Source organism: Poecile atricapillus, chromosome 35 (genome assembly GCF_030490865.1).
Source record: "Poecile atricapillus isolate bPoeAtr1 chromosome 35, bPoeAtr1.hap1, whole genome shotgun sequence".
In the NCBI taxonomy this organism is placed as follows: Eukaryota; Metazoa; Chordata; class Aves; order Passeriformes; family Paridae; genus Poecile; species Poecile atricapillus.
This window is the reverse complement of record NC_081283.1, coordinates 1,091,788-1,117,885: the sequence shown is the minus strand read 5'-3', so window position 1 is coordinate 1,117,885 and position 26,098 is coordinate 1,091,788. Positions and strand designations below refer to the sequence as shown.

General features: G+C 55.4%; 2 protein-coding genes across 3 annotated transcripts; both read left to right on the top strand.

Annotated features, from left to right (window-relative positions):
- Positions 1–1,918: 1,918 nt before the first annotated feature.
- On the top strand, positions 1,919–20,877 carry FAIM2 (Fas apoptotic inhibitory molecule 2). 2 transcript variants are annotated; one of them, XM_058861311.1, is made up of 13 exons: positions 1,919–2,136; positions 3,645–3,825; positions 6,405–6,508; positions 6,612–6,676; positions 7,294–7,347; positions 10,986–11,036; positions 11,729–11,768; positions 12,296–12,333; positions 12,678–12,757; positions 13,381–13,468; positions 14,068–14,163; positions 16,650–16,703; positions 18,027–18,194. In XM_058861311.1, the coding sequence occupies exons 1-13, from the start codon at positions 2,122–2,124 to the stop codon at positions 18,052–18,054; spliced, it is 894 nt and encodes a 297-aa protein (XP_058717294.1). In that variant the 5' UTR covers positions 1,919–2,121; the 3' UTR covers positions 18,055–18,194. The 2 variants fall into 2 exon arrangements, with proteins under 2 accessions (XP_058717294.1, XP_058717293.1); XM_058861310.1 differs by lacking the exon at positions 12,678–12,757 and having other exon boundaries at positions 1,921–2,136; positions 18,027–20,877.
- A 1,609-nt stretch (positions 20,878–22,486) lies between these two features.
- On the top strand, positions 22,487–25,702 carry BCDIN3D (BCDIN3 domain containing RNA methyltransferase). The gene is made up of 2 exons (XM_058861314.1): positions 22,487–22,877; positions 24,326–25,702. Exons 1-2 carry the CDS (start codon positions 22,686–22,688, stop codon positions 24,920–24,922), a joined length of 789 nt encoding a protein of 262 aa, XP_058717297.1. The 5' UTR covers positions 22,487–22,685; the 3' UTR covers positions 24,923–25,702.
- The last annotated feature ends 396 nt before the right edge of the window (positions 25,703–26,098 follow it).

Genomic DNA, 26,098 nt, shown 5'->3' with positions numbered 1-26,098 from the left:
CAGCTGGAATCCAGGAACCAGCGCTGGGTTCAGTTTCCCTCCCTCCCTTGGGACCTGCCCGGGTTTCTCAGCCCCTGCCCAGCCCCAGGAGAATGAAGCCCTTGAGGAGCCGGTGGTTAAGTGGCCCTTAATTGATTCGGAATGATCCTGACAGGTCCTTCGGAATCGCCCCTTTCCGACTCAATGGCTCGGGCTGGGTCTGTGTGGATGCCAGCGCTGCTTTGCTTGGCTGCATTCCTGCCCTCCCAGCTCGTGCTTTCCTTTTAACCTTTCCTTTCCCGGCTTCCCCGCAGAATTCAGGAATGGGGATGGTTTTTCCACCCCGTTTCCCTGCAAAGCTCCCTCACCTTCTCTGCACTGGGCCCACGGAGCCTGGAGTTTGTCGCGTTTGTTTTTTTCCCAGCAGAGTGCTCAGAACAGCTGATTAATGTTTTTGTAACTCTGTTATCGACCTGGCAAACTCAGGAGTGACTGGAAGGGGCTGGGGAGGGGCGGGAGGGGGGATGGAGGGTCTCAGCTCCAAATTGTCCCATTTTGGGGGAACAGAGAGCTCAGCTGCTCTGCTGAGAGCTCCCATTCCTCTTCATCCTCTCTCCTGGGGTCCAGGTGGAGCCTGGGCTGTGTTTCCACTGTCCCTTCCTCTCTCCTGGGTGCGTGGAAACCACTTCACTCTTCAAAAGGGACAATTGTTTCCCATGTCGGGCTGCTGTGGCACAAGAGCAGATGTCCCTGTTTCCCTGTGCCCAAAGGTTTTATTTCACCCCCAGACCCTGTCACAGCAGTGAAAATTCCCTGATTCCCTCAGTGCCCCTTCCCCTGGGTGTGCCCTGGGCTGGGAGATCCCCATTCCCCCCTGCCCATGGGCTTGGATCATTAACATTGATCAATAATCTGCCCAGGGGGTGCCTCCAGACCCTGCTGTGCCTCCCTGGGGCCGCAGCGGCCCCGAGGGGACAAGAGCGGGACACAGGAGCCGTGTTCTCTCCATGCCCTGTCCATTGTGGGATTCCTCCCTCCTGCTTTCCATCCGAGCCCGGCCCAGGCCGTTCCCTCGTGTTCCTCTGCAGCCTCCAGCCCCCCGCAGCACCCCCAGGACATTTGGGAGCTGTTCCCATGGTCGGTTCTGAGGCAGCAGCAGAGAGGCTGCAGCAAAGGCTCCTCAGAGTCTCCGTCCCTTTTCAAATCCCAGTCCTGAGGTTCAGCAGCTCTGGGGCAGCTGCTTCCCCGCTGTGGGGTGGGACTCTGTCCCTGCATCCTCCCCAAACCTGGGTCATCCCTGTTCCTGGATCCCCACATCCTCCCTAACCCTGGCCTATCCCTTTCCCTGAATCCCCACATCCTCCCCATCCGTGCACCCTCCCCATTTGTGACCCTAAGCCTTCACCCTCCTGGGTGCCGTGTCTGTCCATTCTCCCCATCCCATCCCTGCATCCTTCCAGGCTCTGCATCCTTGCATCCTCCCTAACCCCGCATCCTCCCTATCCCAAACCTGTCTCCATCCTCCCCATCCCATCCCTGCATCCTCCCCATCCCATCCCCGCATCCTCCCCATCCCGAACCTGTCTCCATCCTCCCCATCCCATCCCTGCATCCTCCCCATCCCATCCCCGCATCCTCCCCATCCCGAACCTGTCTCCATCTTCCCCATCCCATCCCATCCCATCCCATCCCATCCCATCCCATCCCATCCCATCCCATCCCATCCCATCCCATCCCATCCCATCCCATCCCATCCCATCCCATCCCATCCCATCCCATCCCATCCCTGTATCCTCCCCATCCCATCCCTGCATCCTCCCCATCCCATCCCTGCATCCTCCCCATCCCATCCCTGTATCCTCTCCATCCCTAAGCCCATCCCCGCATCCCCCCATCCCGAACCTGTCTCCATCCTCCCCATCCCATCGCTGCCTTTCCCGGCTCCCCTGTGCCGCGGGCTGGGAATGGTACAGCCCTGCCTGCAGCGCCCGCTGCTCCGGGGACGTTGCTGGAAGGTGAAGGCAGCGGCTGCGGGGGCTGCGGGGGCTGCGGCGGCCGCATCCAGCCCCGACACTCGCCAGGAGAAGGGCTGGAAGGGACCCTGCGCCCAGCTCCGTCCCGAGCCCTCCCGCGGCAGGAGCCATGACCCAGGGAAAGGTAGGAGGAGGCCGGAGCGGGCAGGATGAGCCCGTCCCTGTTGCATAACGGCGGGTTCGGAGGAGGAAAGAGGGGTGGAGGGAAGGGATTGAAGGAATAAAACGATGGTGGAGGGGGGAGCTGGGTACCCGTGCGCGAACCCTGCCATGGGGGAGGAAGGGGCTAGGGGGTGGAAGAAGCTGGGGGGCTGGTTTTGGGGTTGGGGGCTGGTTTAGGGGTGATTTGGGATTGGAGGCTGGTTTGGGGTTGGTTTTGGGGTTTGGGGGCTGGTTTAGGGGTGATGGATGCCCGGCTCAAACCCTGTTGGACCTGTGGCCGTTTTCCCCCCCGCCCCTCCCATCCTGGATGCCGGGGGGCTCCGTGAGGTGTTTGTGCTGTCCCATCCCTGTCCCCACCTGGCAGCACCCGGAACTGCCCCGAGCACCTCCTGCCCGGCCCAGGGGCTCGGGATTTGGGGGATTTGGGGGATTTTGGGGTTCTCCAATGCTGTCAGACTGGGGAGGAGGGGTTGTGCATCCTCTGCCAGCTCATGCAACATTGCCATGGCAACGCTCTGGATGCAGCTCCATCCCTCTTGATCTCCTTGCTTATCTGGGGGGGTGGGGAGGGGGCTTGCATGATCTCGGCCCCCTAAACAGAAGGGACAGGGAAGGGCAGTCCCTGGGGGCTGGCAGGGGAGGTGGCACAGCGGGATCTGCCCATGGGACACATCGCAGCCTGGCCCCTCCTGTGCTTTCAGGGCCTGTGACCCCTTCAATTGAAGCCCTCCTCACTGGGCTCTGTTAATGCCTGCTTGGTTTGGGGCTCACTGTGATTCCAGCCCCGCAGCCCGGGGATCTGGGGATGCCATTCCCGGGGCTGAGCTGGCTCCGTGGGCAGCAGAGGAGCCCAGGCTGACAGCTTATCCCAGGCTGATTTGGAAGGTTAAAGGGATCATGTTCCCAAGGAGAGGTGAGTGCTCAGGTGGCCCCAGGCTGGCTCCTTGCTGCTATCCCAAGTCCTTTGAATGCTGGGAAGCAGCAGACCTGAGCCTCCACACGGACAGAGAAGCAAGAGAAATTTCTGGAGGGACAAACCAGAGCATTCCTGGGAGCAACTCCCCAAAATGGGTGTAAACGGGAATGAAGAGTTCAAGGTTTTCTGCCCAGGAACTAAAAGCTCTTTTTAAGGAGCAATGTAGGAAATTTGATGAGAAGCAGAGAATTCCTTGGATGTTTTTGGTGTCACGTTGAGCCTGAGGCACTGCGGGGGCTCTGTGTCTCCTCTTAGACCTCCCTCCCTGGAACTTCTCATCCCAATTAACACCTCAGGGGCTTTCCCTTCTCCCCTCAGTCATGGATGCCCCTTCCCGGGGGTGCAGGGATGGGCCCATGTCCAGTCCCCAGGAATGACTGGGTCTCCCAGTTCCTGACCCCTTCTCCAGATCCTGTCCGTGCCAGGTTCTCATTCAGGGTGTTTTCTGGGGTGGTTTTACTCAAATCTCTCTCTTTTTGCCCCTTTCTGTGCAGCTCTCCGTGACCAGCAAACCCCCCAGCTCTGAGGGCCAGGGAGACAAGAAGGACAATGCCACAGCCCCCCCGGCTCCCCCGTCCTATGAGGAGGCCACAGCGGGAGAAGGGATGAAATCCAGGGCTTTCCCTGCCCCGCCGGCAGCCCCGCTCCACCCCAGCTGGGCTTACGTGGATCCCAGTAAGTCCTGCCATGGCTGTACTGGGGAGAGGGGGCAGAGATCCCCCCCAGGATTGGAGAGGAGAGGGGGAACCGGCATAAGAGGGGGATCAGGGATAGGAGGAGGACTGGTGGTGCCCAATGTAGCCCAGGGCAGAGCTGCAGCCGTGAGCTGTGAGCCTCTGTCTGCACAGGAGAGTATTTATCAATGTATAAAAATCTCCATCTACCCATGAGCATCTCCATCTACACATAAAAGTCTCCATCTGCAGATAAAAGTTCATATCTGTAAATAAAAGCCATTCCAGCCATCCCAGAAGCCTCACCCCTTTCCAGATGTGGGAGTCAGTTCCTTCCCAGTCCCATGGTGGGAGAAATCCCCATTCCCAGCTCACTGTCCTGGGTGATCCCAGCTCCTGGGGCTGGAGAGGAAGTCCTGGAGCAGCTGCAGGGATCCCCCCACCCCCTCCTGCAACTTCAGCTCAGCCCCAGCTCTCAGAGCAGCTGAGGTGGCACAATTGGTGTCACAATTGGTGTCACAGCCCTGAGTGTAGCTGTTGGCAGCTGGTGGCAGAGCCAGGGAGGCTGGGACATGACTGGAGCCAAAGGCTGGATTGTTCCAGCATCCCTGTGGCCATTCCTGGGCAAACCAACAGTTTTTCCAACACCCAGAAGCTCCCTGAAGCTTCTGCTGGGTTGCAGCACAGGACAAAGCCCCAGCTATGCCCAGGGAATGGCTTCAGGCTTGCAAGTGGGGCTGGATCAGAATGGGAAGTGACCATGGGGGTGGCTAAGTGCTCACTCAGCACAGTTCCAGCTATTGAAAACGCTGGAAGGATGGAATTTAGGGACTCCTGAACCCCTGCCCTGCTCCATCCTTTGCTGTCTGTTCCATCCAGCTGCAGGGATGGGATGCTTGGGGAAGGAGTGAAAACATAAACTGGGATGTCTGTGCCATATTCCAGTGGTTTCTCAGCCTTTTCCCTAAGGAACAGAGGGGATAAATCCCCCCCAGGTGGCTCTGGGGATCATCTGGATTTTTCTGCTGTTGTGATGAATTAAGGTGGGTGAGGCCCAAGTGGGGTGGGATAGGGTATTTTGGGTTTAGGGGGTGGGATGGGGTATTTGGGGTCTCCAGGTGGGAAACCCACTCTATGGGATGTCTCACACTTTACTGGGAGCACCTGGAGAGAAGGGCTGTGGATTTGGGGTTGTTTCTGTGACAATGATCTGTCCTGCTGAGGCCTTGGGTGGGGGGGACGGCTGTGGGGACACCAGGAGGGAGGAGGATAAAACCCTCAGGATGCTGGGGACACTGCCAGGGAGGGAGGAGGGTAAAACCTTTCAGTTCCTCAGGTGCCAGCTGGGTGTTTAGGTGTTGATTGGGTGTTTAGGGGCTGGCATTGCTTTGGTGCAGGAGGCTTGGAAGTGTCCCAGGGATTCTGGAGGCCCCAGGTACTGTGGGCTGGATGAGGGATCCAGGAGAACACGCAGGAGGTTCAGCTCCAGTGGGGCAGGGAGGAAGGACCAAAGGATTTATTGGCAACAGAACTGAACCAAGGATTTATTTCCTGCTGGGTGCACCTAAGTGAGGCTCCTTCATTTCAAATGAGCAACTTTTGACCAGGAAAACAGAAGAAATTCAGGATCAGGACCTTGAATTTGGCTTTCCTGGTGTCTGCTCTGAGATTGAGAGGGTTCTTCCTGAAAGATTTGGGTATCCTTGAGCTTCAGGAGGAGGGGAAGTGTCTGTGGACCAGGCAGGGACAGGAATGCAATGCAGGAAAATGACACAAAAATCCTTCTGTGGAAACCCAGCAGGGAGGACTTCAATGACACAGGAGGGGACATCAGCAAGGGAAGCTAAGAGGGCACAGAATGATCATGGAATGGTTTGGGTGGGATGGGACATTTAAGCTCATCCTGTCCCACCCCCTGCCATGGGCAGGGACACCTTCCACTATCCCAGGTTGCTCCAAGCCCATCCAACCTGGCCTTGGACACTTCCCGGGATGGGGTAGGGAAAACCAGCAACAGGAGCTTCTGTTCCTGTTTTGGCAAAGCAGAGATGACTTGTGTGGTGATGTGGGAGAAGATTTTTCTCACTGGTGGCATTGGAGCTGTTTCAGCTTTTTCAGGCTCGGTGTTTAACTGTTCCCCGAGTCCCTGTGTGGAAATAGGATTGAGGGATGGAGCTCAGGGAGTTGCCAGGAGCTGCTCTCAGAGCAGGGATATTGTTGACAAAAGCCAGGATGCAAACACAGCTCAGGAGAGGGAATTCCCGCTGGGAATGCTGAGTCATGGCTGCTCTGGGGATGCTTTAATATCCAGTGAAAGGAGAGCAAGGGATGATCCCAGCCCTCCAATTGCTGTGGAAGATTTGATGTTTCCTCAGACAGGGATTAAGATTGGTGTGAGGATGGTTTGTGGGAATGTTCTCTCTGTTCCCAGGGATGGTCCTAAGGAACCTCAGGAGTGGGAAGGGAGCAGAGGAACACCTGGGAATTTGGGGCACCTGAGCTGGGATTGCTCCCTGGGGTCAGGTTCTGGCAGCTGGGGGGGAGTTGGGGTGGGAGCTGCTCTGTTTGGCCTCTCTGCAGGCACCAGCCCAAGCTACGGCAGCGGGGGGTACCCGGGGGACACAGAGCTGCTCACGACCTTCAGCTGGGACGACCAGAACGTGCGCAGGGTGTTCATCAGGAAGGTGAGGGAGGAACACGTCCCGTGTCCTCCAGGCTGGCAGAGCTGGAGCCCCCAGCCCTTGGAGGGGATGGATTCTGGGATCCATGGATCACCTCTCCCTGCAGGTTTATGCCATCCTGATGGTCCAGCTCCTGGTCACTGTTGTCATCGTGGCTTTCTTCACCTTCTGGTAGGTTCTGGGTGTGTCCTGAGCCACCTGGGACCCAGGCCCTGGGCAGGTTCCTGGGGATTGTGTCACACCTGGATTTTTTTTCTGAGTATTCCAATTGAAAAGCAAAGCTGAGGGAACACTCAGAGGTCCCTCAGTCCTTTTGCTTCCATTCCTACCCACGCTCGAGGTTGGATCATCCATCCTGGCTGATCCCCTGGGCTGATGCTCTTGGGCAGTAACTGCTGGGTTTTCCCTGTGGGAGTTACCAGATCCCAGCTCCAGGGGCTGGGTTCCCTCCCCTGCTCATCCCCCTCTCCAGCTCGGATGACCGAGTGCTCCGGGTGTGTGTGGCTCATGTTGCCTCCAGAATAAATAATGGATCACTGCCAGCCTGAGGATTTGGGCTCCCTAATCCTCTGTGGGAGCCATTCCCAGCCAGATCTGGTGTGGAACTGGGGGACCAGCACTGCCCTTCCCACCTGGCAGCTGGAATTCCTGTCCACAGGCTTAGGCTGGGGATTCACCCAGGGCTGGGTTTTTAATGCTCATGCTAGGGCTGTTCCTGGGGTTCAGTGAGCAGGGAGTTGTGAGGGATTGGATTTTTCCTGCTCAGGATCTTTCCTTCTGTCTTGCAGTGAACCGGTCAAGGGCTACATCCAGACCCACTCTGCCTGGTACTGGGCTTCCTAGTGAGTATCCCTGGATTTTCCTGCGGCTTTGTGTGCTTCACACAGCCTGGGTGGGGCTGTGGGGATGTGGGAAGGGTCTCCAACCCTTCCCAAACACTTCCCTGTCCTGCATGTGAAGAATCACTCCAAAGCATCTGGGGGCAACTGGGGAAGGTCATGGAATCATGGAATGTGTTGGGTTGGGAGGGATCTTAAAGCTCATCCCATGCCACCCCTGCCATGGGCAGGGACATCTCCCACTGTCCCAGGCTGCTCCAAGCCCCGTCCAGCCCGGCCTTGGGCACTGCCAGGGATGGGGCAGCCACAGCTGCTCTGGACAAACAATCCAAGGGTGATCGTGAGGCGAGCAGATGGAAAATCTCACCTGAATGAGCAAGAGACATGAGAGAGGCAAACTCTGAATGCTTTTCAAAAAATGCTTTTCCAAAGGCTTGAAGTAAATGCCTGAGTATTTCCTATGGAAAACAGGAGAAAACTGGGGAGTTTCCAGGGGAACAGCGTAGAAGTTCCTACGTGAGACCTGGGAGGATGTTCAGGGCACCTTAGAGGTTTGATTTTGGGAATGTGCCCTGGGAAGCTCCAAGGACCTCCTTGCAGAGCATCCAGGAAGACACTGTAGAACCCCATATGTGACACCTGGAAGGATGTTCAGGATACCATGGGGGCTGAATTTTGAGATTTTCCCCTTGGAAGCCACGTGCTTTCTGGGGTTTCCATTACATAACATCCAGTGGATATGGGGTGTTGGGATGTTCCTGGCCATGTCTGAGTGGGACTGTAACTCCTGGGGTGCCATCCCAAAGCTCTGAAGTTGGGATGCCATTCCTTGGCCCCCCAGACCAGCCTAGAATGGAGCTTCCATGTGCTGGGATCTCCTGGCTCTATGGTTTCTGGGCTGCTGGCAGGGTCAGTGCTGCCCCTTAAATGTGAGGTGAACTCAGCTTTAATCAGCTCATGCCCAAATCAGGAGATGAGATACCGGCTTATATCACCTGGGAAAACCCTCCAAACAGCAGGAATGGGAACATCTGGCAGCTCCGTGGCACCAGGAGGGAACCAAAGGTGCTCCAGCGGGCAGCTGGGGTTGGAGAGGCAGTGTGACCTCACAGGGGACAGGGAGAGGAGGCTCAGCCGTGCTCAGGTCCCCACCTTGGCCTCTGGGGCTACCTCTTCCAGCTCCCTGCCCAGATGGGGTTTATTCCCTCCTATTTTCCAGTGGGAACACCCTTGGGGCAGCTGCGGGGGGTTCTGTCCTGGAGGAAATTCCTCTCAGTCATTGTCCCCCTGTGCACAGGTGAGACCCCACCTGCAGAACTGCTCCAGCCCTGGGGCCCAGCACAAGAAGGATGAGGAGCTGCTGGAGCCAGTCCAGAGGAGGCCACGGAGCTGCTCCCAGGGCAGGAGCCCCTCTGGAACCAGGCTGGGAGACCTGGGGGTGCTCACCTAGAAAGGAGAAGGGAAAGAAGACCTTGGAGCCCCTTCTGGTGCCTAAAGGGGCTCCAGGAGAGCTGGAGCAGGGCTTGGGGGAAGGGATGGAAGGACAGGACACAGGGAATGGCTTCTCAGTGCCAGAGGGCAGGGCTGGATGGGATATTGGGAAGGAATTCCTGACTGTGAGGGTAGGGAGTTTGGATTAGAGAATGGATTTCCCAGAGCAGCTGTGGCTGCCCCATCCCTGGAAGTGTCCAAGGCCAGGTTGGACAGAGCTTGGAGCAGCCTGGGATAGTGGGAGGTGTCCCTGCCCTAGGGTGGGGTGGGATGGATTTTAAGGTCCATTCTCACCCAGGGCATTCCATGACTTTGTTTTTTCACTACCCAGTGACTCAAGTCCTTCCCTCCATTCCACTGTCTCCAAATGATTTTCCTGCTCCGTGCCTGGATCTCCTTCCTAACCAGAGGCCTCTGTAAAATAAACCCAGATGTTTTCTGACTGCTGTGGTGGCACCTCAGCAGGAATAAATTCAGAGCAGACAGGGGATGGACAACTCCACTGGCTCTGTGCTCCTGACAGTCTCTTTCCAGCTGCTCAGCCGTGTCCAGTCTGGCTTTCCTGGTTTCCCAGTGGGAGAGCTGGGCCTGGCTTTATCTCTGTGCCCTGCTCATGGCCCTGGGCTCTGCCATCACCTGCCTGCCTTGGCCAAGGGTCAGCGGCTATCGGGTGCCATCGGCACATCCGGAGCCGCTGCTCCGGCCGCCAGGGAAATCAGGGGAGCAGCTTCCAGAGCCTGGAAAAACACCCAGCTTCAGGCAGGAGAGCCTCCCTCAGCTCTAGGGCTACTGTGCTTTGAGAAAGCTTGAATCCTGGGAGACAAAAACTTCCAGGACCTGGGTGGGGCATTAGGCTCTGCTGAGCCAGGAGGATCCTCCTGCCCTGGGCTTGTCCCTGATCACTTTTCTGACTGGCTCCTCCTGCCCTGAGCCCTTCCCAGAGCAGCTCCTCCTGCCCTGAGCTCTTCCCTTAGCCCTTCCCTGCCCTGGGCTCTTCCTCAAGCACTCCTGCAGCAGAATCCTGGACTGGGTTAGGTTGGAGGGACCTTAAAGTCCATCCAGTGCTACCCCTGCCATGGGCAGGGACACCTCCCACTATCCCAGGTTACTTCAAGCCCTGTCCAGCCTGGCCTTGGGCACTTCCAGGGATGGAAAGTCCAAACCTTCCCATTCCTGGAGGGATGTACCATGGGAGCAGCCCCCTCCTCCAGCACAGCCCTTCCAGCCCTGCCTGACACTGGTCACTTTCCCAGCCCTTGGTTTAAGAACCTCCAGCTTTCCCACCACCAAGCTGAAATGAGGGGCAAAGCCTGGCATCTCCATATGAGAAACTCACAGAATCATGGAATCTTGGAATCATGAAAGTTGGAAAAGCCCCTGGATGTTACCGCTGAAGATGAATAGATCACACGGACACAGGTCGAGGTGTGGTGAAGAGAAGAGAGAGTTTATTTTTCCCTCCAGGATTTATAGGTTTCTGACCACGGCCAGGGATTGGATGGTCAGGATAACACTTTCTCACTGCACTGGCCATGAGAGATGTCCATCACAAGACGTGTAACAGAAAGAATGTACACATATCTATGTTTACAGTTACTGTCCTGGGAAAGTCTTTAGAAAACTATGTTAGCAAGCTCAGAAGCTGAGTTTTCAGGGCGACACCTGGAAATCATCAAGTCCAACCATCAACTCTCCACCCACCACTGACCATGTCCCCCACTACCTTATCCACAAGATTTTGGACACTTCCAAGGTTAGGATTCCACCACTGCCTAGGCAGCCCCTTCCAATGCCTGACCTCCCTTTCCATGAAGGGGTGTTTCCTACAAGCCAACACAAATCTGGTTCTTGCCCTGTTTGTCATGAACACATTTTGGTGCTCTCCAGGATCTGAACCTGCCCTTGGCTCTGCTCTAAATCCAGCCCTCAGCTTTTCCAGGATTGTTTTGTCCCACGTTGGGGATGGCACATGCAGAGGAGACCCCTGAGGGCAGGAAGGAACTTAGTGAGAGGGACCAGGGGTAGGAACCACCTTGATCCGTGCCTGCCGGGTGTTTGCACTTCCAGCATCCCCATCCTGTGGGAATTCTCCCCTGCACCACCAACCCAGGCTGGTTTTCTCCCCCTGAACTCTCCCTCTCTCCTTGCAGTGCCGTTTTCTTTGTCACCTACCTGATCCTCGCCTGCTGCTCTGGGCCCAGGTAAAGGGATTGCTCTGGGATCTGGGACAGCCTGGGGAATGCAGCAGGAATGTTTTCCTCAGGTTTCCAGCCTTGTTGTGGGGCAGGGATGGAGCTGTTCCTGCACTGGGATGCAGCTGCTGTGTTTCCATGGGATCATGGAATGGTTTGGTTTGGAAAGAACCAAAAGTCCATCCAGTGCCACCCCTGCCATGGACAGGGACACCTCCCACTATCCCAGGCTGCTCCAAGTCCCATCCGAGCTGGCCTTGGACACTTCCAGGGATGGGGCAGCCACAGCTGCTCTGGGAAATCTGTTCCAGATGCTGGAAACAGCTGTTCCAGGCCTGAGGCAGCCTTGGGTTGCAGCACCTCAGGAGTCCAACTGCAGCTGTGACTTCACAGCAGAAACTGTCGTTTGCAGCTCTGGATTCTAGGTATTAAACATTCCAGAGGATGTTCCTGTCAGCTCCCAGTGGAGCAGGAATATGCTGGGGACCTCTGTCCTGCTGGCCCAGGAGAACCCCAAATACCCTGTGTCTCCCAGCAGGGTGACTGTGCCCAGCACCACCCCTGGTACTTGTGCACCAGGCACTATTTACCAGCATGGACATTAATTACCAAGCAGGTCATTAATTACCCTCACAGGAACAAATCATGGTCACTGATTCCCTGGTACTGCCCCTGCTGACTGGCCCCTGTTTCCTTTGCAGGAGATACTTCCCTTGGAATCTGATCCTGCTCAGCATCTTTGTGAGTAGCACATTTGGCCAACATGTGCCCTGGGGTCAGAGTGGCTCCAAGGACATGCACAGGGCTGGCATTCCTGGGGAAAAGTGGAAATTTCATCCTCTTATTATCCTATGCTTGGGCTGAGGAGCTATGGTTGCACTGGGATGAGAGAAGCTGGACAAAAAGTTTTAAAAATTGCAAAAAACAATTGTGGAGTCTGCTGGGAACTGGGATTGGAGCTGGGGTGAGAACTGGGATGGGAACCAGGATGGGAACTGGGGTAGAAACTGGAGTGGTAACAGGTGGGAGCTGAGATGTGCTGGGATGGGAGCTGGAATGTGGGATGGGAGGGATGCAGGAGCAGCAGATGCTCCTGTGCCATCTGCCCTCCCTCTGCCCTCTCCTCTCGCTGACAATCACTGGAGGGTTCCGAATGCTGCCAGAATTCCTTCTCCTGAGAGGCTTCCCTGCCCTTTTCTCTGGGACTGAGGGATTTCCTGTGGTGTCTCAGGATATGAGGGCACTAACCAGGCTCTGTTTTATCCCAGACCCTGTCCATGGCTTATCTCACTGCGATGCTCTCCAGGTGAGTTGGGGACTGTCCTGTGTCCTGTCCCTGAAAAAAAATCCCCTTTACCTGAGCTGTCTGGGGCTCCCAGCAGCCACACAAAGCTGGAGCTTCCCTGTGAAAACACTTTCTAAGGAAGGTTTCCAAGGCCTGTCCCTGTCCTGAGGGAGGCAGCACTGTGGGATTCCCTCATCCCAAATCCTGCCAGAGAGCCACGGAAGGCTGGGACAGGGCAGCACCTGGATGGGCTGGAGGGGACCACACAGTGATCCCACATTTCTCACTGGGCATGTCCCAGGCAGGTGGAGCTGTAGTGAGCCAAGGAATTTTTTCCAGCAGTTTCAGGAATTTGTGTCCCACAGCCTGTTGCCTCCTCCTTATTTGCACTGGGAAATCTGCTCCTGGCTCACGTGGATGCCTGGAGAGAGGGACATGATCCAGGGCGAATGATGGTACACTGGGACAAAGAAATCTGCGGCCTCAGCAGCTCCAGGGGGAAAACTCCAATGACTCCACACAAATCCCCCCAGGGAGAGCAGGACTGGCTTTTCCAAGGGCTGAGCCTGGTACTGCAGCCAAAATCCTGCTGCAGCCTGGAAACCATTCCAGCCTGAGTCTGCAGCCTCTGTCCCTGCTGCAGTCCCTCCTTCCTGCCCTCTTCCAAAAGCCAGACTGGGCAGGAGCCCAGGGGCTGCTCCTTTGGTTTCCCCTCATGCTGTGGTGACTTTTGTCATCCTGGTTTTGGTACCTCCCAGTCAGGATCCTCCCCATTCCCTGTCTGTCCATGGACAGTGGGATTGGTGGACTTGGAGCCCACTGGCTCCAAGCTGCTCTGTGGCTCTGAGAGACCCTCCTGCCTTCCCTCCATCCTTCAAAACAGCAGGAAAACCCATCCAGGCTTTTTCTATCCTTCCTTTTTTAATATTAATGTGGAGTATTGATAATTCCACTGCTGTTTGTGCCTATAGGATTCATGCTTTCTTTGCCAGGCTCCTGCCTGTCTGAATCCCACCTTCCCATCCCTGTGGGAATGATCCAAATGTGGTTTTCCTGGTAATTTTGCAGTTACTACAACACCAAGTCAGTGCTGCTGTGCCTTGGGATCACTGCTCTGGTCTGTCTGTCTGTCACCATCTTCAGCTTCCAGAGCAAGGTGGGACTGTGGGAGCCTCCCTCGGGAAAGGGCACATCTGGGACAGGACAGGGAGCCGGGGGGAGCTGGGAGTGTCTGGAGGGCTCTGGATCCAGGACCAACCCAAGGGATGTGGGGATGTCATGAGAAGGTTGGAGTAGATCAGGACATGTGTTAGGGAGGGGTGGGATGTAAATGGGGCTGGAAGATGCTGATATGTGGGAATAAAATGAGATTTTTTTTGTGGATTGGGATGTGCCATAGGTGTAAATGGGACTGGAAGATGCCAATGTGTGGAAATAATCTGGGTTTTTGGAGGATTGGGATGTGTTAAGGATGTCAGTGGGGCTGAAGAGGCTGTATGGTGGCAAAGTGGGAATTTTGGAGGGTTGGGCTGTGGGATACAGGACACAAAGGTGTGTGATGGATTTGGAATTCCTGGCACACGGCAGGACCTGAGCCCTTCCCCGTGGCACTAATGGGGATTTGGGAAGCGTTGGCTCTGTGGCTGCTGGGATGGAGAGGCAGAACCAGCTCCAAGTGAGTTCCAGTGGGACTCGGAGCTCCGGCTGCCCCGGATGCAGTTCCTGGAACGGAACATTCCTCCCTTCTGTCTGCAGTTTGACTTCACCTCGTACCAGGGCGTTCTCTTCGTGCTGCTCATGGTGCTGTTCCTGGGGGGACTGGTCCTGGCTGTCATCCTGCCCTACCAATATGTGAGTGACCAACTGGGCCAAACTGGGCACACTGGAAGGGGGGGCCCAGCTCCCCAAAAATGTGTGGGAACCCCCATGGGGGGATGGAAGAGAAGGGGTCATTCCCTGGGATGGACCATGGGCTACTGCTCAAGGATGAAACTGGCCCAGGGTTGAGGATGTTTCCTGCTATTCCTGGCAGTGGAGTCATGGAATGATTTCAGTCAGGAGGGAGCTCAAAGCCCACACAATCCCACCCCTGCCAAGGGCGTGGACACCTCCCACTGTCCCAGGCTGCTCCAACCTGGCCCTGGACACTTCCAGTGATCCAGGGGCAGTCATAGCTGCTCTAGAAAATCCATTCCAGGGCCTCCCCAACCACACAGGGAGGAATTCCTTCCCAGTGTCCCATCCAACCCTGCCCTCAGGCAGTGGGAAGCCATTCCATGTCCTGTCCATCCATCCCTTGTCCCAAGTCCTTCTCCAGATCTCCAGGTGCCCCTTTAGGCCCTGCAAGGGGCTCTGAGCTCTCCCTGGATCCTTCTCCTTTCCAGGTGAGCACCCCCAGCTCTCCCAGCCTGGCTCCAGCCCTCAGAGCAGCTCCATGGTCCCCTTTGGGCCATTCCAACACATCTCTGCCCTTCCTGTGCTGCCCCCCTGGATGCAGATGGGGTCTCACCTGAGCACAGGTGCCTCTGCTCAGGCCTCAGTTTTCCCTCAGTAAGACCAGGGAAATGAGCACATTAAACTCATTAAACTCATTAAACACATTAAACCAGGGCAGGACTTGGACTCAGGACTAACACTCGGCACCTGCAGAGCTCAGTTTCTCAGCAATCACCCTGAGGCCTGAGTGACCCTCAGGAGCCAAGTCCATGGGGACAGTGACACTCCTGTGTGTCCCCAAGGCCTGCCAACCCCTTGCACAGCTGCAGCCCCTTCCTTCGGCCTCTCCAGCCACTCCTGGCCCCAGCTGTGCCCAGGGGAAATTTTGGAATAGCTTCCAAGCATGCTGGAACAGGGCTGGGCTGCATCCAAGGGTGTCTCACCCTGGGAGGCGTCACTCCCAGAGAGCCTGGCAGCCCCTGGGACACAGGGATGGATGAGGGAAGTGGGGTGGGGCCAGGCAGGTGCCATAAATCACCTGAGAGGCTACTGGGATCTCAAATCCCTCTCCATCCCAGCCAGCTCCTCTGCCCTGGGTCATTCCCTAAGGGAGACCTCCAGGAGATTCCCACTCTTCACAGCCCTGGAGTTGGTGCTGGACAAATCCAGCCTGGGGATTCCAAAGGGTTGGATTTTGGCTGTCTGGGCTTGAGCTTCTCCTCTTCCCTGTGGGAATGTGAGGCTGCAGCAGCTCCCAGTGCCAAAGCACAGCCATGAACTGGAGAGACAACTCCTCCTCGAGATAAGCACAGTTGGAGGCAGCATGGGAATGAGCCCGGGAGGAAGGAGGTGACTCTGCAGAGGCAGCAGAAATCTCTGGAGCAGCGTGGACAGTCCTGGTTTCATAGCACCCATCTCAGGTTGAACCAGTACCTTATCCTGGTTCCTCTGAGCCACAGCAGGGGCTGAACTTTGGTCCCAATTCCAGTGAAATTCCCCCTGTGACTCCCACAGATGAATATATTTAAATTGTGCTTGTTAATTAATCACAGAATCATGGAACATCCTAAGAAGGAAGGGACCCACCAGGGTCATCCAGTCCAACTTCTGCCCCTGCTCAGGACATCCCAACAATCCTACCTTGTGCCTGGGCATTGTCCAAATGCTCCTGGAGCTCTGGCAGCCCTGGGGAGCTGTTCCAGTGGGGGAAGAACCTTTTCCCAATATCCAACCCAAACCTCCCCCTGCCACAGGCCCAGCTGTTCCCTCAGGCAAATTAGAGCTGGGTCTGGCTCTTGGAATATCTGGTGTTTCTTCCAGTGGGATCAGCCATGTTTGGGTAAATAAATCCAAAGTGTTCCCATCAGGAGAGTTCTAGAACTGAGACACATGGTTGCCTCACCCCTGGAAGTGTCCAAGGCCAGGTTGGATGGGGCTTGGAGCACCCTGGGATAATGGGAGGTGTCCCTGCCCCATGGCAGGGGTGGGACAGGATGGGCTTTAAGGTCCCTTCCAACCCAAACCATTCCACAATTTCCACAGCACAGTCACTGGGGCCAAATGCTGTTTGGAATAACAAACACCTGATGGAGAAGTTTAGGAGCCAAATGGATACAAAGGCCTCAGAGAAGGAACAGAGGAACTGAGGCCCCGTGTCCTGTTTTATGCCATAGAAACATTCCCAAAGAAACTGTTGAAGTTGGAAGTGCCGCAAATCAGGCCTGGGCTTTTAAAGCACTTTCCCAACTTTCCCTCTCCACCTGAGAGCCAAATACCTTGGGAGTGAAGTCCTGTGTAGTCCATTCTGTCCAGCTCTGACAGCTGTGTCCATGTGTCCCCTGAGCATGTCCGTGTGTTCCCACCTGTGTCTGTTTCAATGTCCCCCTGTCCGTGTCCTTCAGGTCCCGTGGCTCCACGCGATCTACGCTCTGCTCGGGGCTGGGATCTTCACCATGGTGAGTGGCTGTTCCTGGGATCCAGCAGGGCAAACAGATGGTTGGGAAAGGAGCTTGGAGCCTTGCAGAGAGCTTGGGGCAGGGATTGGTCCCAGAGCAGCGATCCCAGCGGGAATGGATCCTGGCAGGGGAGGTGCTGCAGACGTACCTCTGCCAGTGCAGGGCATGATGTGAGTCCCAAGCTGTGTGGGGTGAGCAATCCCAGCTGGATTGCTCTGCAGGGATTGTAGGGACAGGCCAAAGATGCCTCTGGAGAGGAGGAGGCAGAGCTGAGCTTGGCATAGCCAAGGGATCCAGGGATGAGGCCACATGGTGGAGTTGGGGCTGGCTGGGTGAGAGTGAGCCAAGGATTGGGAGTTTGGCTCACAGAGGTGTAGAAAGATGGGGAAGGCTGAGGCTGGGGATTAAGAGGCATTAGGAGGGTTTACACAAGTGGGAAAAGCCCTGGATCCTCCAAGGAAAGGCTTGGTGGTCCCTCCCCAGACCAGAGCTCCAGAGCAAGTCCTGGCAGTGCTGTGCTGAGCTGGGGGAGGTGTCTGGGGAGGTGCTGGTGTTCCCAGGACCTGGGGCTGCCCTGGGCTCCGAGGCAGTGCCCATTGGGCACGTTGGGCATCGGAGCAGTTTTATCACCCATAAAAGTCACTCCAAGGGAGCTTGGGGAGCTTGATGCTGATTCACAGCTCAAGATCCCTCTGTAAAATACTAGGAGGCTTCAACATCTGATAATTACCCCATAAACGTCAGTCAGAGCCTTGGCCTGGCCCTGCCAGGGCAGCTCAGCTGGGATTTGTTCTGGGGGTATAAAACAGCATCTCCTGAAGGATGGTGCAGCCCTGGAGAGCTCTGGATGGCAGGAGGAGGAAAGGGAGGGAGGAGAAAACGGTGGATTGCAGTCATGCCTGGGATTTCTGGTGGTGCTGCTCCATGTCCTGTTGGATCCAGGTCACCCTGTGACCACCTTGTTCCCTGGCAGGTGTTTCCCACCCAGGGAAAGTGTGGGAATAACAAGCTGTGGGCTCTGGGAGAGGAGGAGGAGGGAGAGCTGGCCCTGGGATGGAGGAAGCCTGAGGGAGGAGGGCCTGGAGTGGGAGTTACAGTCAGGGTTTGATTATCATAAGGGAAATGAGGGAAGGGGAAAGTTGCAGCTCATTCAGTGCCTTGTTCTGAACTCTTAAATTGTGGTTACAGCCCATAAAAAGGGGCTGCACTTTCGTCCTGGGTCCAGGGAGGCAGCAGGGACTTCTCCTGTCATTAGAACCCTTCTTACGTCCCTGGGCCAAACCTCCCTGTCACTGTCACAGGGTTTCCTCCTTTCCCTTCCAGTTCCTGGCCCTGGACACGCAGATGCTGATGGGGAACCGCCGGTACTCGCTGAGCCCTGAGGAATACATCTTTGGAGCCCTCAATATCTACCTGGACATCATCTACATCTTCTCCTTCTTCCTGCAGTTCTTTGGCTCCAGCCAGGAGTGAGGGCAGCAGGGCAGGATCCTCCCTGTGCTGGCAAATGTGAGGGGTTAAATTGAAGAGCAGAGGTGAAAGGGTTCAAAACTGCCAATCTGACCCAATCCCTCCCTTTCTGGTCCATCCAATGCACCGAGGAGCCCCAGGCCCCTCCTGCAGTTTTGTACATTTGCTGTCAGGCCTTTGTGACCCAGAGAGCAAAGCAGGGCTTCAGTGTCATGTCCCTTCTGCTCCCCCTGCTCCTGTCCAGCCCAAACCAGTCCTGAGACTCGGGGTAGGAGACCAGGACCTTCCTGGCCCCAGGAGCTGCTGGAGGTGCCCTCTGAGTCTTGCCCATCAGCGGTGAAAGTGCTGTGAAAAAAAAAACAGTGATGGCAGAGCAGGGAATTTGGTTCGATCCTGGCAGGAAAAGCAGCTGAGCCAAGGGAAAAGCCTTGGGGAATCCTTGCATTGCCCTGTTTCCCACATTCCTTTGGAGCTCAGTGGCCTCTGCGCTATTCCTGGTGGCTCCTGCTGTTGGAAATGTGAAGTGTGGGATCACATAGCTGGATTTCAGTGCTCCAGGTACAGGGAAACTATTTGTTCAGGACATGCAGCTCTCTGAGGTCATCCCTGGTGCAACTGCAGGAAGTATTCCCCTGGATCCCTTGCATCCAGCTGTGGAGATGAGCCCTTTCCCTTTCCCTTTCCCTTTCCCTTTCCCTTTCCCTTTCCCTTTCCCTTTCCCTTTCCCTTTCCCTTTCCCTTTCCCTTTCCCTTTCCCTTTCCCTTTCCCTTTCCCTTTCCCTACGTGAATGTGCTGGTTCTCTTTGGAGTGTGGCTCCTCACCAGAGGGGCTGGGATCCCAGGGAAGGAATATTGCCAGGAAATGGCAGAGATGGAGGAGGCTGAGTTTCCATGCTGAGAAATGCCATTCCATGTGGGAAATGGGCTGGGATCCTGTGACCCACCCTAAGGATCTGACACCTTCACAGACTTGTCTTGGCTGCTCCAAATTAGTGTTCCTAAGGGGTCATTCCCAGGGACTGAAGCCATTGGAACACCAATGTTCCCTCTCCCCGGCTGTTTTTCACTTCTCCTCTCCCAAACGGGGATGTCAGCATGGGCTCTGGAAGTGCTCAGGTAACTTTCCACCGTGGCCATGCTCACATTCCCTGTTTGGGGCTCAGCTGGCTGATCTTGGACTGTAAAGCTCCCCAGGGAGATAAGGGGCCTTTTGCTCTCATTCCAAGAGTGATCCTTCCTGCAGATAGGACCTCGTATCTCCCATCTCGCTGGGAATGCTGGGCGAGTGCGTCACAGAGCTGCCTCCAGCAATCCCTGCCGGAGAGAGGCTCTGCCAGAACGCTGGGACGGCACATTCCTGCTCCTTCTGCCCTGAGTTTTACCCTGCACATGTCCTGTCCTCCTGCCACACGTGTCCAAGATCCAGGGAAAGTTATTGTGGGGGGAATGGAAATGCTCCGGCCCCTCTGTGGCTGTGCTGATGAGCACAAGTGATGCCTTCCCCTTACTTTCATCCCCAAAACACTCCCAAAAAACCCCAACCAGATCAATAACACCCCAACCAGACAATAACACCCCAACCAGACAATAACACCCCAACCAGATCAATAACACCCCAACCAGACAATAACACCCCAACCAGACCAAAAAACCCCAACCAGACCAAAAAACCCCAACCAGACCAAAAAACCCCAACCAGACAAAAAACCCCAACCAGACCAAAAAACCCCAATGAGACGAAAAACCCCAACCAGAAAAAAAACCCCAACCAGACAAAAAACCCCAATGAGACAAAAAACCCCAATGAGACAAAAAACCCCAATGAGACAAAAACCCCAACCAGACCAAAAAACTCCAATCGGACCAAAAAACCCCCACCAAAGACAAATTTGTTGTAGGGATGAAGGACACCATGAGGTGATGCCAGCAGGAAGTTAATGTCCTGCTGGTTCCTGCTGAGGAGAACCAAATCCTTGGATTGCTGAGCAGGCAGGACTGGGAATGGTGTGGGAGGCACACTAAAAGTGGATGAAATGAGAGTTTCAAGAGGAAATTTCCTGGCCCTCAGCAGACTGGCTGGGAAGCCTTTCCTTGCTCACAGCTGTCTCCTGTAGGGATTTGTGCTTTCCAGGCTTGGAGGGAGGAGTGTGGAGCCCCATGATGAGCTCTGGCTCTGAAATAGTCCCAAAACTCCTCCAAAATGCCCTGCTGGGAGCTGGGGAGGAGCACATGGAACCTGCAGCCTGCTCTGGAATTGCTCTTTTTCCTTCTGGTGTGGAGTAACTTTTCTGCTGCTGCATCCTGGCTTGCTGCTGCTGCATCCTGGCTTTCTGCTGATATATCCTGGCTTTCTGCTGATATACCCTGGCTTTTCTGCTCCTGTTGGGAACATCTGGCATGACCCCACTCCAGGCACCTGGGTGGGGGGAACTTGCTGCCCTCCTTTGTCCCTTGCATGTGTCCTGGTCTCTTTTCCACACTGATCCCATCCCAGCCAGCTCTGATGCATACTGAGCACTGTACCTCTCAGGGAGCTGGAGTTCCTTGGGAGGCTGAGGAAAGCAGGATCTGGGGTGGGATATGGAGGGCTGTCCTCCACCCAAAGTCCTCACCCAGCTCTGTATCCAAATCCTTTGGAGTGGTCATTCCTATGATTTCACTGTAAATAGGATTTTGTATCTTCTCTGACTATTGCTAATAAATTATTGCAAAACTGTTTCTGTGCCTGTTCCAGCTCTGGTTGTGCAGGTGCTGCTTCATCCCTTAAAATATAAAGAAGATCCTGGCATGGTCCAAAGGTTTAACGGAGCCCAGGTCATCTCTTCTCTGGTTATGAGTGAGGAAAACATCCCCCACAGAGCAATGAAAAGCCAAAAGGCTCCTGGAATGAGGGATTTGCTCCCTTTCCCACTTGGTTTATGTGACCACAGGATTCAAAAATCAGTGAATTGAAAAATTTGGGATAAGTTGTGAGACGGCTCCAGCTCCAAGGAAATTTTCTGCAATGCTGGAGAGCAGACGGAGCTTTCCCAAGAGTAAATGGAGGAAAAAAAATTCCTCCAGGGACAATTGAACCACTCAAAATGAGAACCTGCACTGGGAGAGGTAAATTCCCTTCTCACTCCATCAGCTCTGAAGGGATGATTGTCCAGGACAGAAATCCCAGTGCAGCTGGTCTGTGCTTTTGGGAAGGAGTCAAACCCAAAATGTGGGAAATTTGGTTGCTGGGAAGTGATGCTGAACAGCCAGTGCCAGAGGGCAGGGATGGGTGGGATATTGGGAAGGAATTCCTGGCTGGGAGGGTGGGGAGGCCCTGGAATGGATGTGATGCCTTCCCCTTACTTTCATCCCCAAAACACTCCCAAAAAACCCCAACCAGATCAATAACACCCCAACCAGACAATAACACCCCAACCAGACCAAAAAACCCCAACCAGACAAAAAACCCCAACCAGACAAAAAACCCCAACCAGACAAAAAACCCCAATGAGACAAAAAACCCCAATGAGACAAAAAACCCCAATGAGACAAAAACCCCAATGAGACAAAAACCCCCACACATCCCACACAGAGGAGCTGTGGCTGCCCCACACCTGGAATTGTCCAAGGCCAGGTTGGACAGGGCTTGGAGCAGCCTGGCACAGTGGAAGGTGTCCCTGCCCATGGCATAGCTTGGCATGGATTTTAAAGTCCTTTTCCACCCAAACCATTTCGTGATTCGATTAAAACAAAGAAGGGCCTATCCAGGGAGCACGCAGCTTTCACCTGCATTTGTGAGCTCCAGGCGCCCTCTGCTCTTCACGCAGGGGTTGAAAGCAGCAACAAAAGAAATCCTGTGCCAGCCTGACCCTAAAGCTGTGCCAGGGCCCTTAGCCCTGAACCTCCCTCTCCCCTTAAACCCGCCTTGAACAGGAAACCTTAATTTCCTTCTGCTTTAAAACCTCTCAGCTGCAGCCTGTGGGGTCCTGGGCATCCCACTGCAATCAGGTATTTATATGTAATTTAAACAACACTTATTTGTGATGCATGTGTGTAACAGTTGTATGGTATTTATTTTATGATATCGGTTTTTATTATTTAAATATACTTTCAATAACGTTGATATAAGTAGCATTTATATGCTACTTATATGAACAAAATTAATATGTTTTATATGATAAAATATGATTTTTATATTAATTAACAGGTACATGTTATTTAAACAGCCGAACGCCGCCAAGGCCTGAGACCCCGCTGGGGCCGCGGAGTCGCCATGGCAACGCGGGGGGGAAGCGTTCAAAGAGCACACGAGTGGTCGGCGCTGTCCCTCTGCAGCCTGGCAGGGCCCAGACAGGGTTCTTTACACCAAATATCTCAAATATCTTCTTTTCACCGCAAAGGGGCTGTGGCTGCGCTGGTGGCGCTGTCCCTTGTCGCTATCCCTGCCCCGCATCGCCCTCCTCGGAATATTTCTGCCTCGGAACGTTTCTCTTCAGTTGCGGTTTCCTCCCGGCGCGGGGGAACAGCGGGAAAATGGCGGCGCCCATGAGGCGGGGGAGCCGCGGCCCCGAGCCCGGCGCGGCTCCCTACGGGAACTTCCCGAATTATTCCCAGTTCCACCCGCCCGAGGGGCGCGTCAGCCTCCTGCCCCAAGGGCTCCTATGCAGCCTCTTCCCCGCGGCCACCCGCCCGCTTCTCGGGCTCGATGTGGGCTGCAATTCTGGGGTGAGGGGGCGGCACGCGGGCGGGTTTGGGGCGCCTGGGTGGAAAGGTGTGGGGGAAACTGGGAAGGCACCAGTCTGGGGTACTGGGGGCACTGGGGCAGACTGGGAAGCCGTGCTGTGGGGTAGCCGGGGGCGTTGGTACAGGCTGGAGGACAGCAGTGTGGGGTAGTGGGGAATACTGGGAAGCACTGGAGAAGGACACTGGACACGCTGGGGCAGATCGGCTGTCCCCTGGTACTGGGGGCACTGGGACAGACTGGGGGGCACTGGGGAACAATCCAGCCCATGGAAAAGGCTCGGGATGAAACCCTGGTCTGGGGTGGTGCAGGCTGGGAACTCTGGTGGGGAACGAAGGAGGAGGGTAGTGGGAGAAACTGGGAATACTGGGAAAGGCAGGGGTCTGGGGGGGTGGAGGAGCCGAGGGAGGCAGATGGGAACGGTGGGGAGCACTGGGAGAGATGGGGAGGACTGGGGCAGGCAGGGCTGAGGGTGTTGGAGGGAGGACTGGGAACGATGGGACAGTCGCTCCCCTGGCACGCTGGGAGGAGAGATGGGAATACTGGGAATAAACACGGTCCTGGATCTATTAAATACCTCCGGGAGTGTGCACTCCCCCTCTGTCCTAGACAGCCTTTTCCTCTCCATGAAGAATTTTTCCTAAAATCGAACCTAAACTTCTGGAATTGGTTCGTCTCATTCTGTTCCTGGAAGCAGATCCCAATGTCTTCTAGCTCCACCTTCTGTCCAGGTTGGAGAGCGAGGAGGTCCCACATGAGACTCCCAACTCTCTCAGGGATTTTCCAGCTCTGACTGGTGCTCCACCCCTTTCCCAGCTCTATTCCCAGTTCCAGACACATTCCAGTCCCTCAGAGGCCTGCCCTGGATCCAGGTGTGGCCTCACCTGGCCCAGCACAGGTGAATTATTGATCTCACCTGAAACCCACCCTGACTGGGACAGTCCTGCTGTTCCCAGGGTTTGGAATTCCCCCTGAAGCATCACCTAAAGGACAATTCCAGGTGAGCCTGTGGAGCAGGTCAGTGGCAGGCAACTGTCACCACCAGAGGACATTCCCAGCCTGTCCTGTGCCTGTGGCTCCAGGAGCTCCATGGAATCTCCTTTAATTAAGGATTCACTCACTTTCCATCAGTATCCACTGTGGAAAGGGATTCCAGGCCGGGGGCCTGGAATTCCAGGGTCCTGGAGCCACCTGGTGTGGTGGAAGGTGTCCCATGGCAGGGGTGGGATGAGCTGAGCTCCTCCAGCCCAGATCATTCCATGATTCCCTGGTTTTTGGAGCAGGCCCTTGGTGTTGGGGATCCAGACTCCCCTCCAGGTGCTCAGGGCTCCCAGGACAGGTCTTCTGCTGATCTTGGTCAGATTTTCCTTTGGACATGGATGGAGAGGAAGCTCCGGGGAGGTCTCCCTGAATCCCTGCTTTCCTCCCACAGGAGCTGAGTGTGGCTCTGTACCAGCACCTCCTGGGGCTCCAGGACAGCAATTCCAGCCTGGAGCCACCGGGAGCCAGGAAGGAGCTGAAGCTGCTGTGCTGTGACATCGATCCCGAGCTGATCCAGAAGGCCCAGCAGAGCAGCCCCTTCCCTGCCTCCATCTCCTTTGCCAACCTGGACTTCATGGACTCCGGGGCCAGGGAGCCATTCCTGAGCTCCTACCTGGAGCGCTTCGGCCGCTCCTCCTTTGACATCGGCTTCTGCATGTCTGTGACCATGTGGATCCACCTGAACCACGGGGACAGGGGCCTGCTGGAATTCCTGGCCCTGCTGGCCTCCCTGTGCACGTTCCTGCTGGTGGAGCCGCAGCCCTGGAGGTGTTACCGGGCGGCCGCGCGCCGGCTCCGGAGGCTGGGCCGGGACGACTTCGAGCACTTCCGATCCCTGCAGATCAACGGGAACATGGCCGAGAGCATCACCCGCATCCTGACGCAGGAATGTGCCATGGAGCTCGTCTGCTGCTTCGGGAACACCAGCTGGGACAGGAGCCTCCTGCTCTTCAAATCCACCAGTGCCCATCCTGAGGGCTCCGACTGAGGGCACATCCATGGATTCATGGGCAAGGAGGCAGATCTGGGAATTCCTAAATCTCTGTTAGGACCAGGCCTTGACTTCCCATGGAAATCCAAGGCAAGGAATGTCTGTGACTGATCTTTTGGGACAGTTTTAACCGGTTTTGTGGGGTGTGAGGTTGTTCAAGGAAGTGCTCCTGGAATCCAAGTTCCTACATGTGCTTTTCATATGTATCAAGAATATTCCCTGGAATAACAGGGATTATGCCCAAGGAAATGCAGAATGTCCTGATTGAAGTGGCTTCACAAGGACCCTCGAGTCCAGCCCCTAGCCCTGCACAGGATATCCCAAAAAAACCCCACTAATCCCAAAATCCTGATGCCCAAGTTGTCCAGACATTCCCAGACCTCCAGAATCATAGAATATCCAGAGCTGAAAGGGACCTATCACAGAGTCATGGGACATTTGGAGTTGGAGGGGACCCACCTGGATCATTGAGTCCAACCCCTGGCCCTGCACAGGATATCCCAAAATCCCACCCAGTGCCTGAGGGTGTTGTCCAAGCACTCCCTGACCTCCAGAATTATGGAATAATCAGAGTTGAAAGGGGCCCACAAGAATCACGGAGTCATGGAGTACCCTTAGTTGGAAGGGACCTCCAAGAATCATCAACTACGACTCTTGGCCCAGGACAACCCCAAAATCCCACTGATCCCAAAATCCCAGCACCCTGAGCTCTGGCTTCTTGGGGCTGTCACTATTCCCTGGAACTATTCCAGTGCCTGATACCCTCTGGATGAGGAACCTTTTCCCAAAATCCACCCAAAACTCCTCCCACGACTCAGGTGAGGCACCTGCAGGACAATCCCCTCCCTGGACCCAGCACTCCTGGCTCCACTCTCCTGGGACAGGGATTCATCCCGAACAGTGAGTGCTTTTGGGAATAATATGCTTGGAATAAAAATCACAGAATTTTATCCTGAATTCCGTGTTGGGGTTTTTAATCCATTTTAATCTGTTTTATTCCCATTCCTTTCAGCACCTGAGGGGTGCCAGGGAACCGAGCTGGTAATTCTGATGTACTTCCACTTTTCCTCGCTTCAGTGGGAGCAAGGGGAGCCCAGGGGTGTCCCCAGCCTTGTTCTAGGTCAGCTCCATTCCAGAGGGAGAGGAGGTGTCACCTCCAGGAGGTGGTGCTCG

Excerpts from the sequence above, each read along its gene's own strand:
- FAIM2 (XM_058861310.1), top strand. Across the intron at positions 11,769-12,295 it reads TGATCCTGCTCAGCATCTTT|ACCCTGTCCATGGCTTATCT; the intron begins GTGAGTAGCACA and ends GTTTTATCCCAG. Across the intron at positions 16,704-18,026 it reads GGGCTGGGATCTTCACCATG|TTCCTGGCCCTGGACACGCA; the intron begins GTGAGTGGCTGT and ends TTTCCCTTCCAG.
- BCDIN3D (XM_058861314.1), top strand. The coding sequence starts at position 22,686 with ATGGCGGCGCCCATGAGGCGGGGGAGCCGCGGCCCCGAGCCCGGCGCG. Across the intron at positions 22,878-24,325 it reads ATGTGGGCTGCAATTCTGGG|GAGCTGAGTGTGGCTCTGTA; the intron begins GTGAGGGGGCGG and ends TTCCTCCCACAG.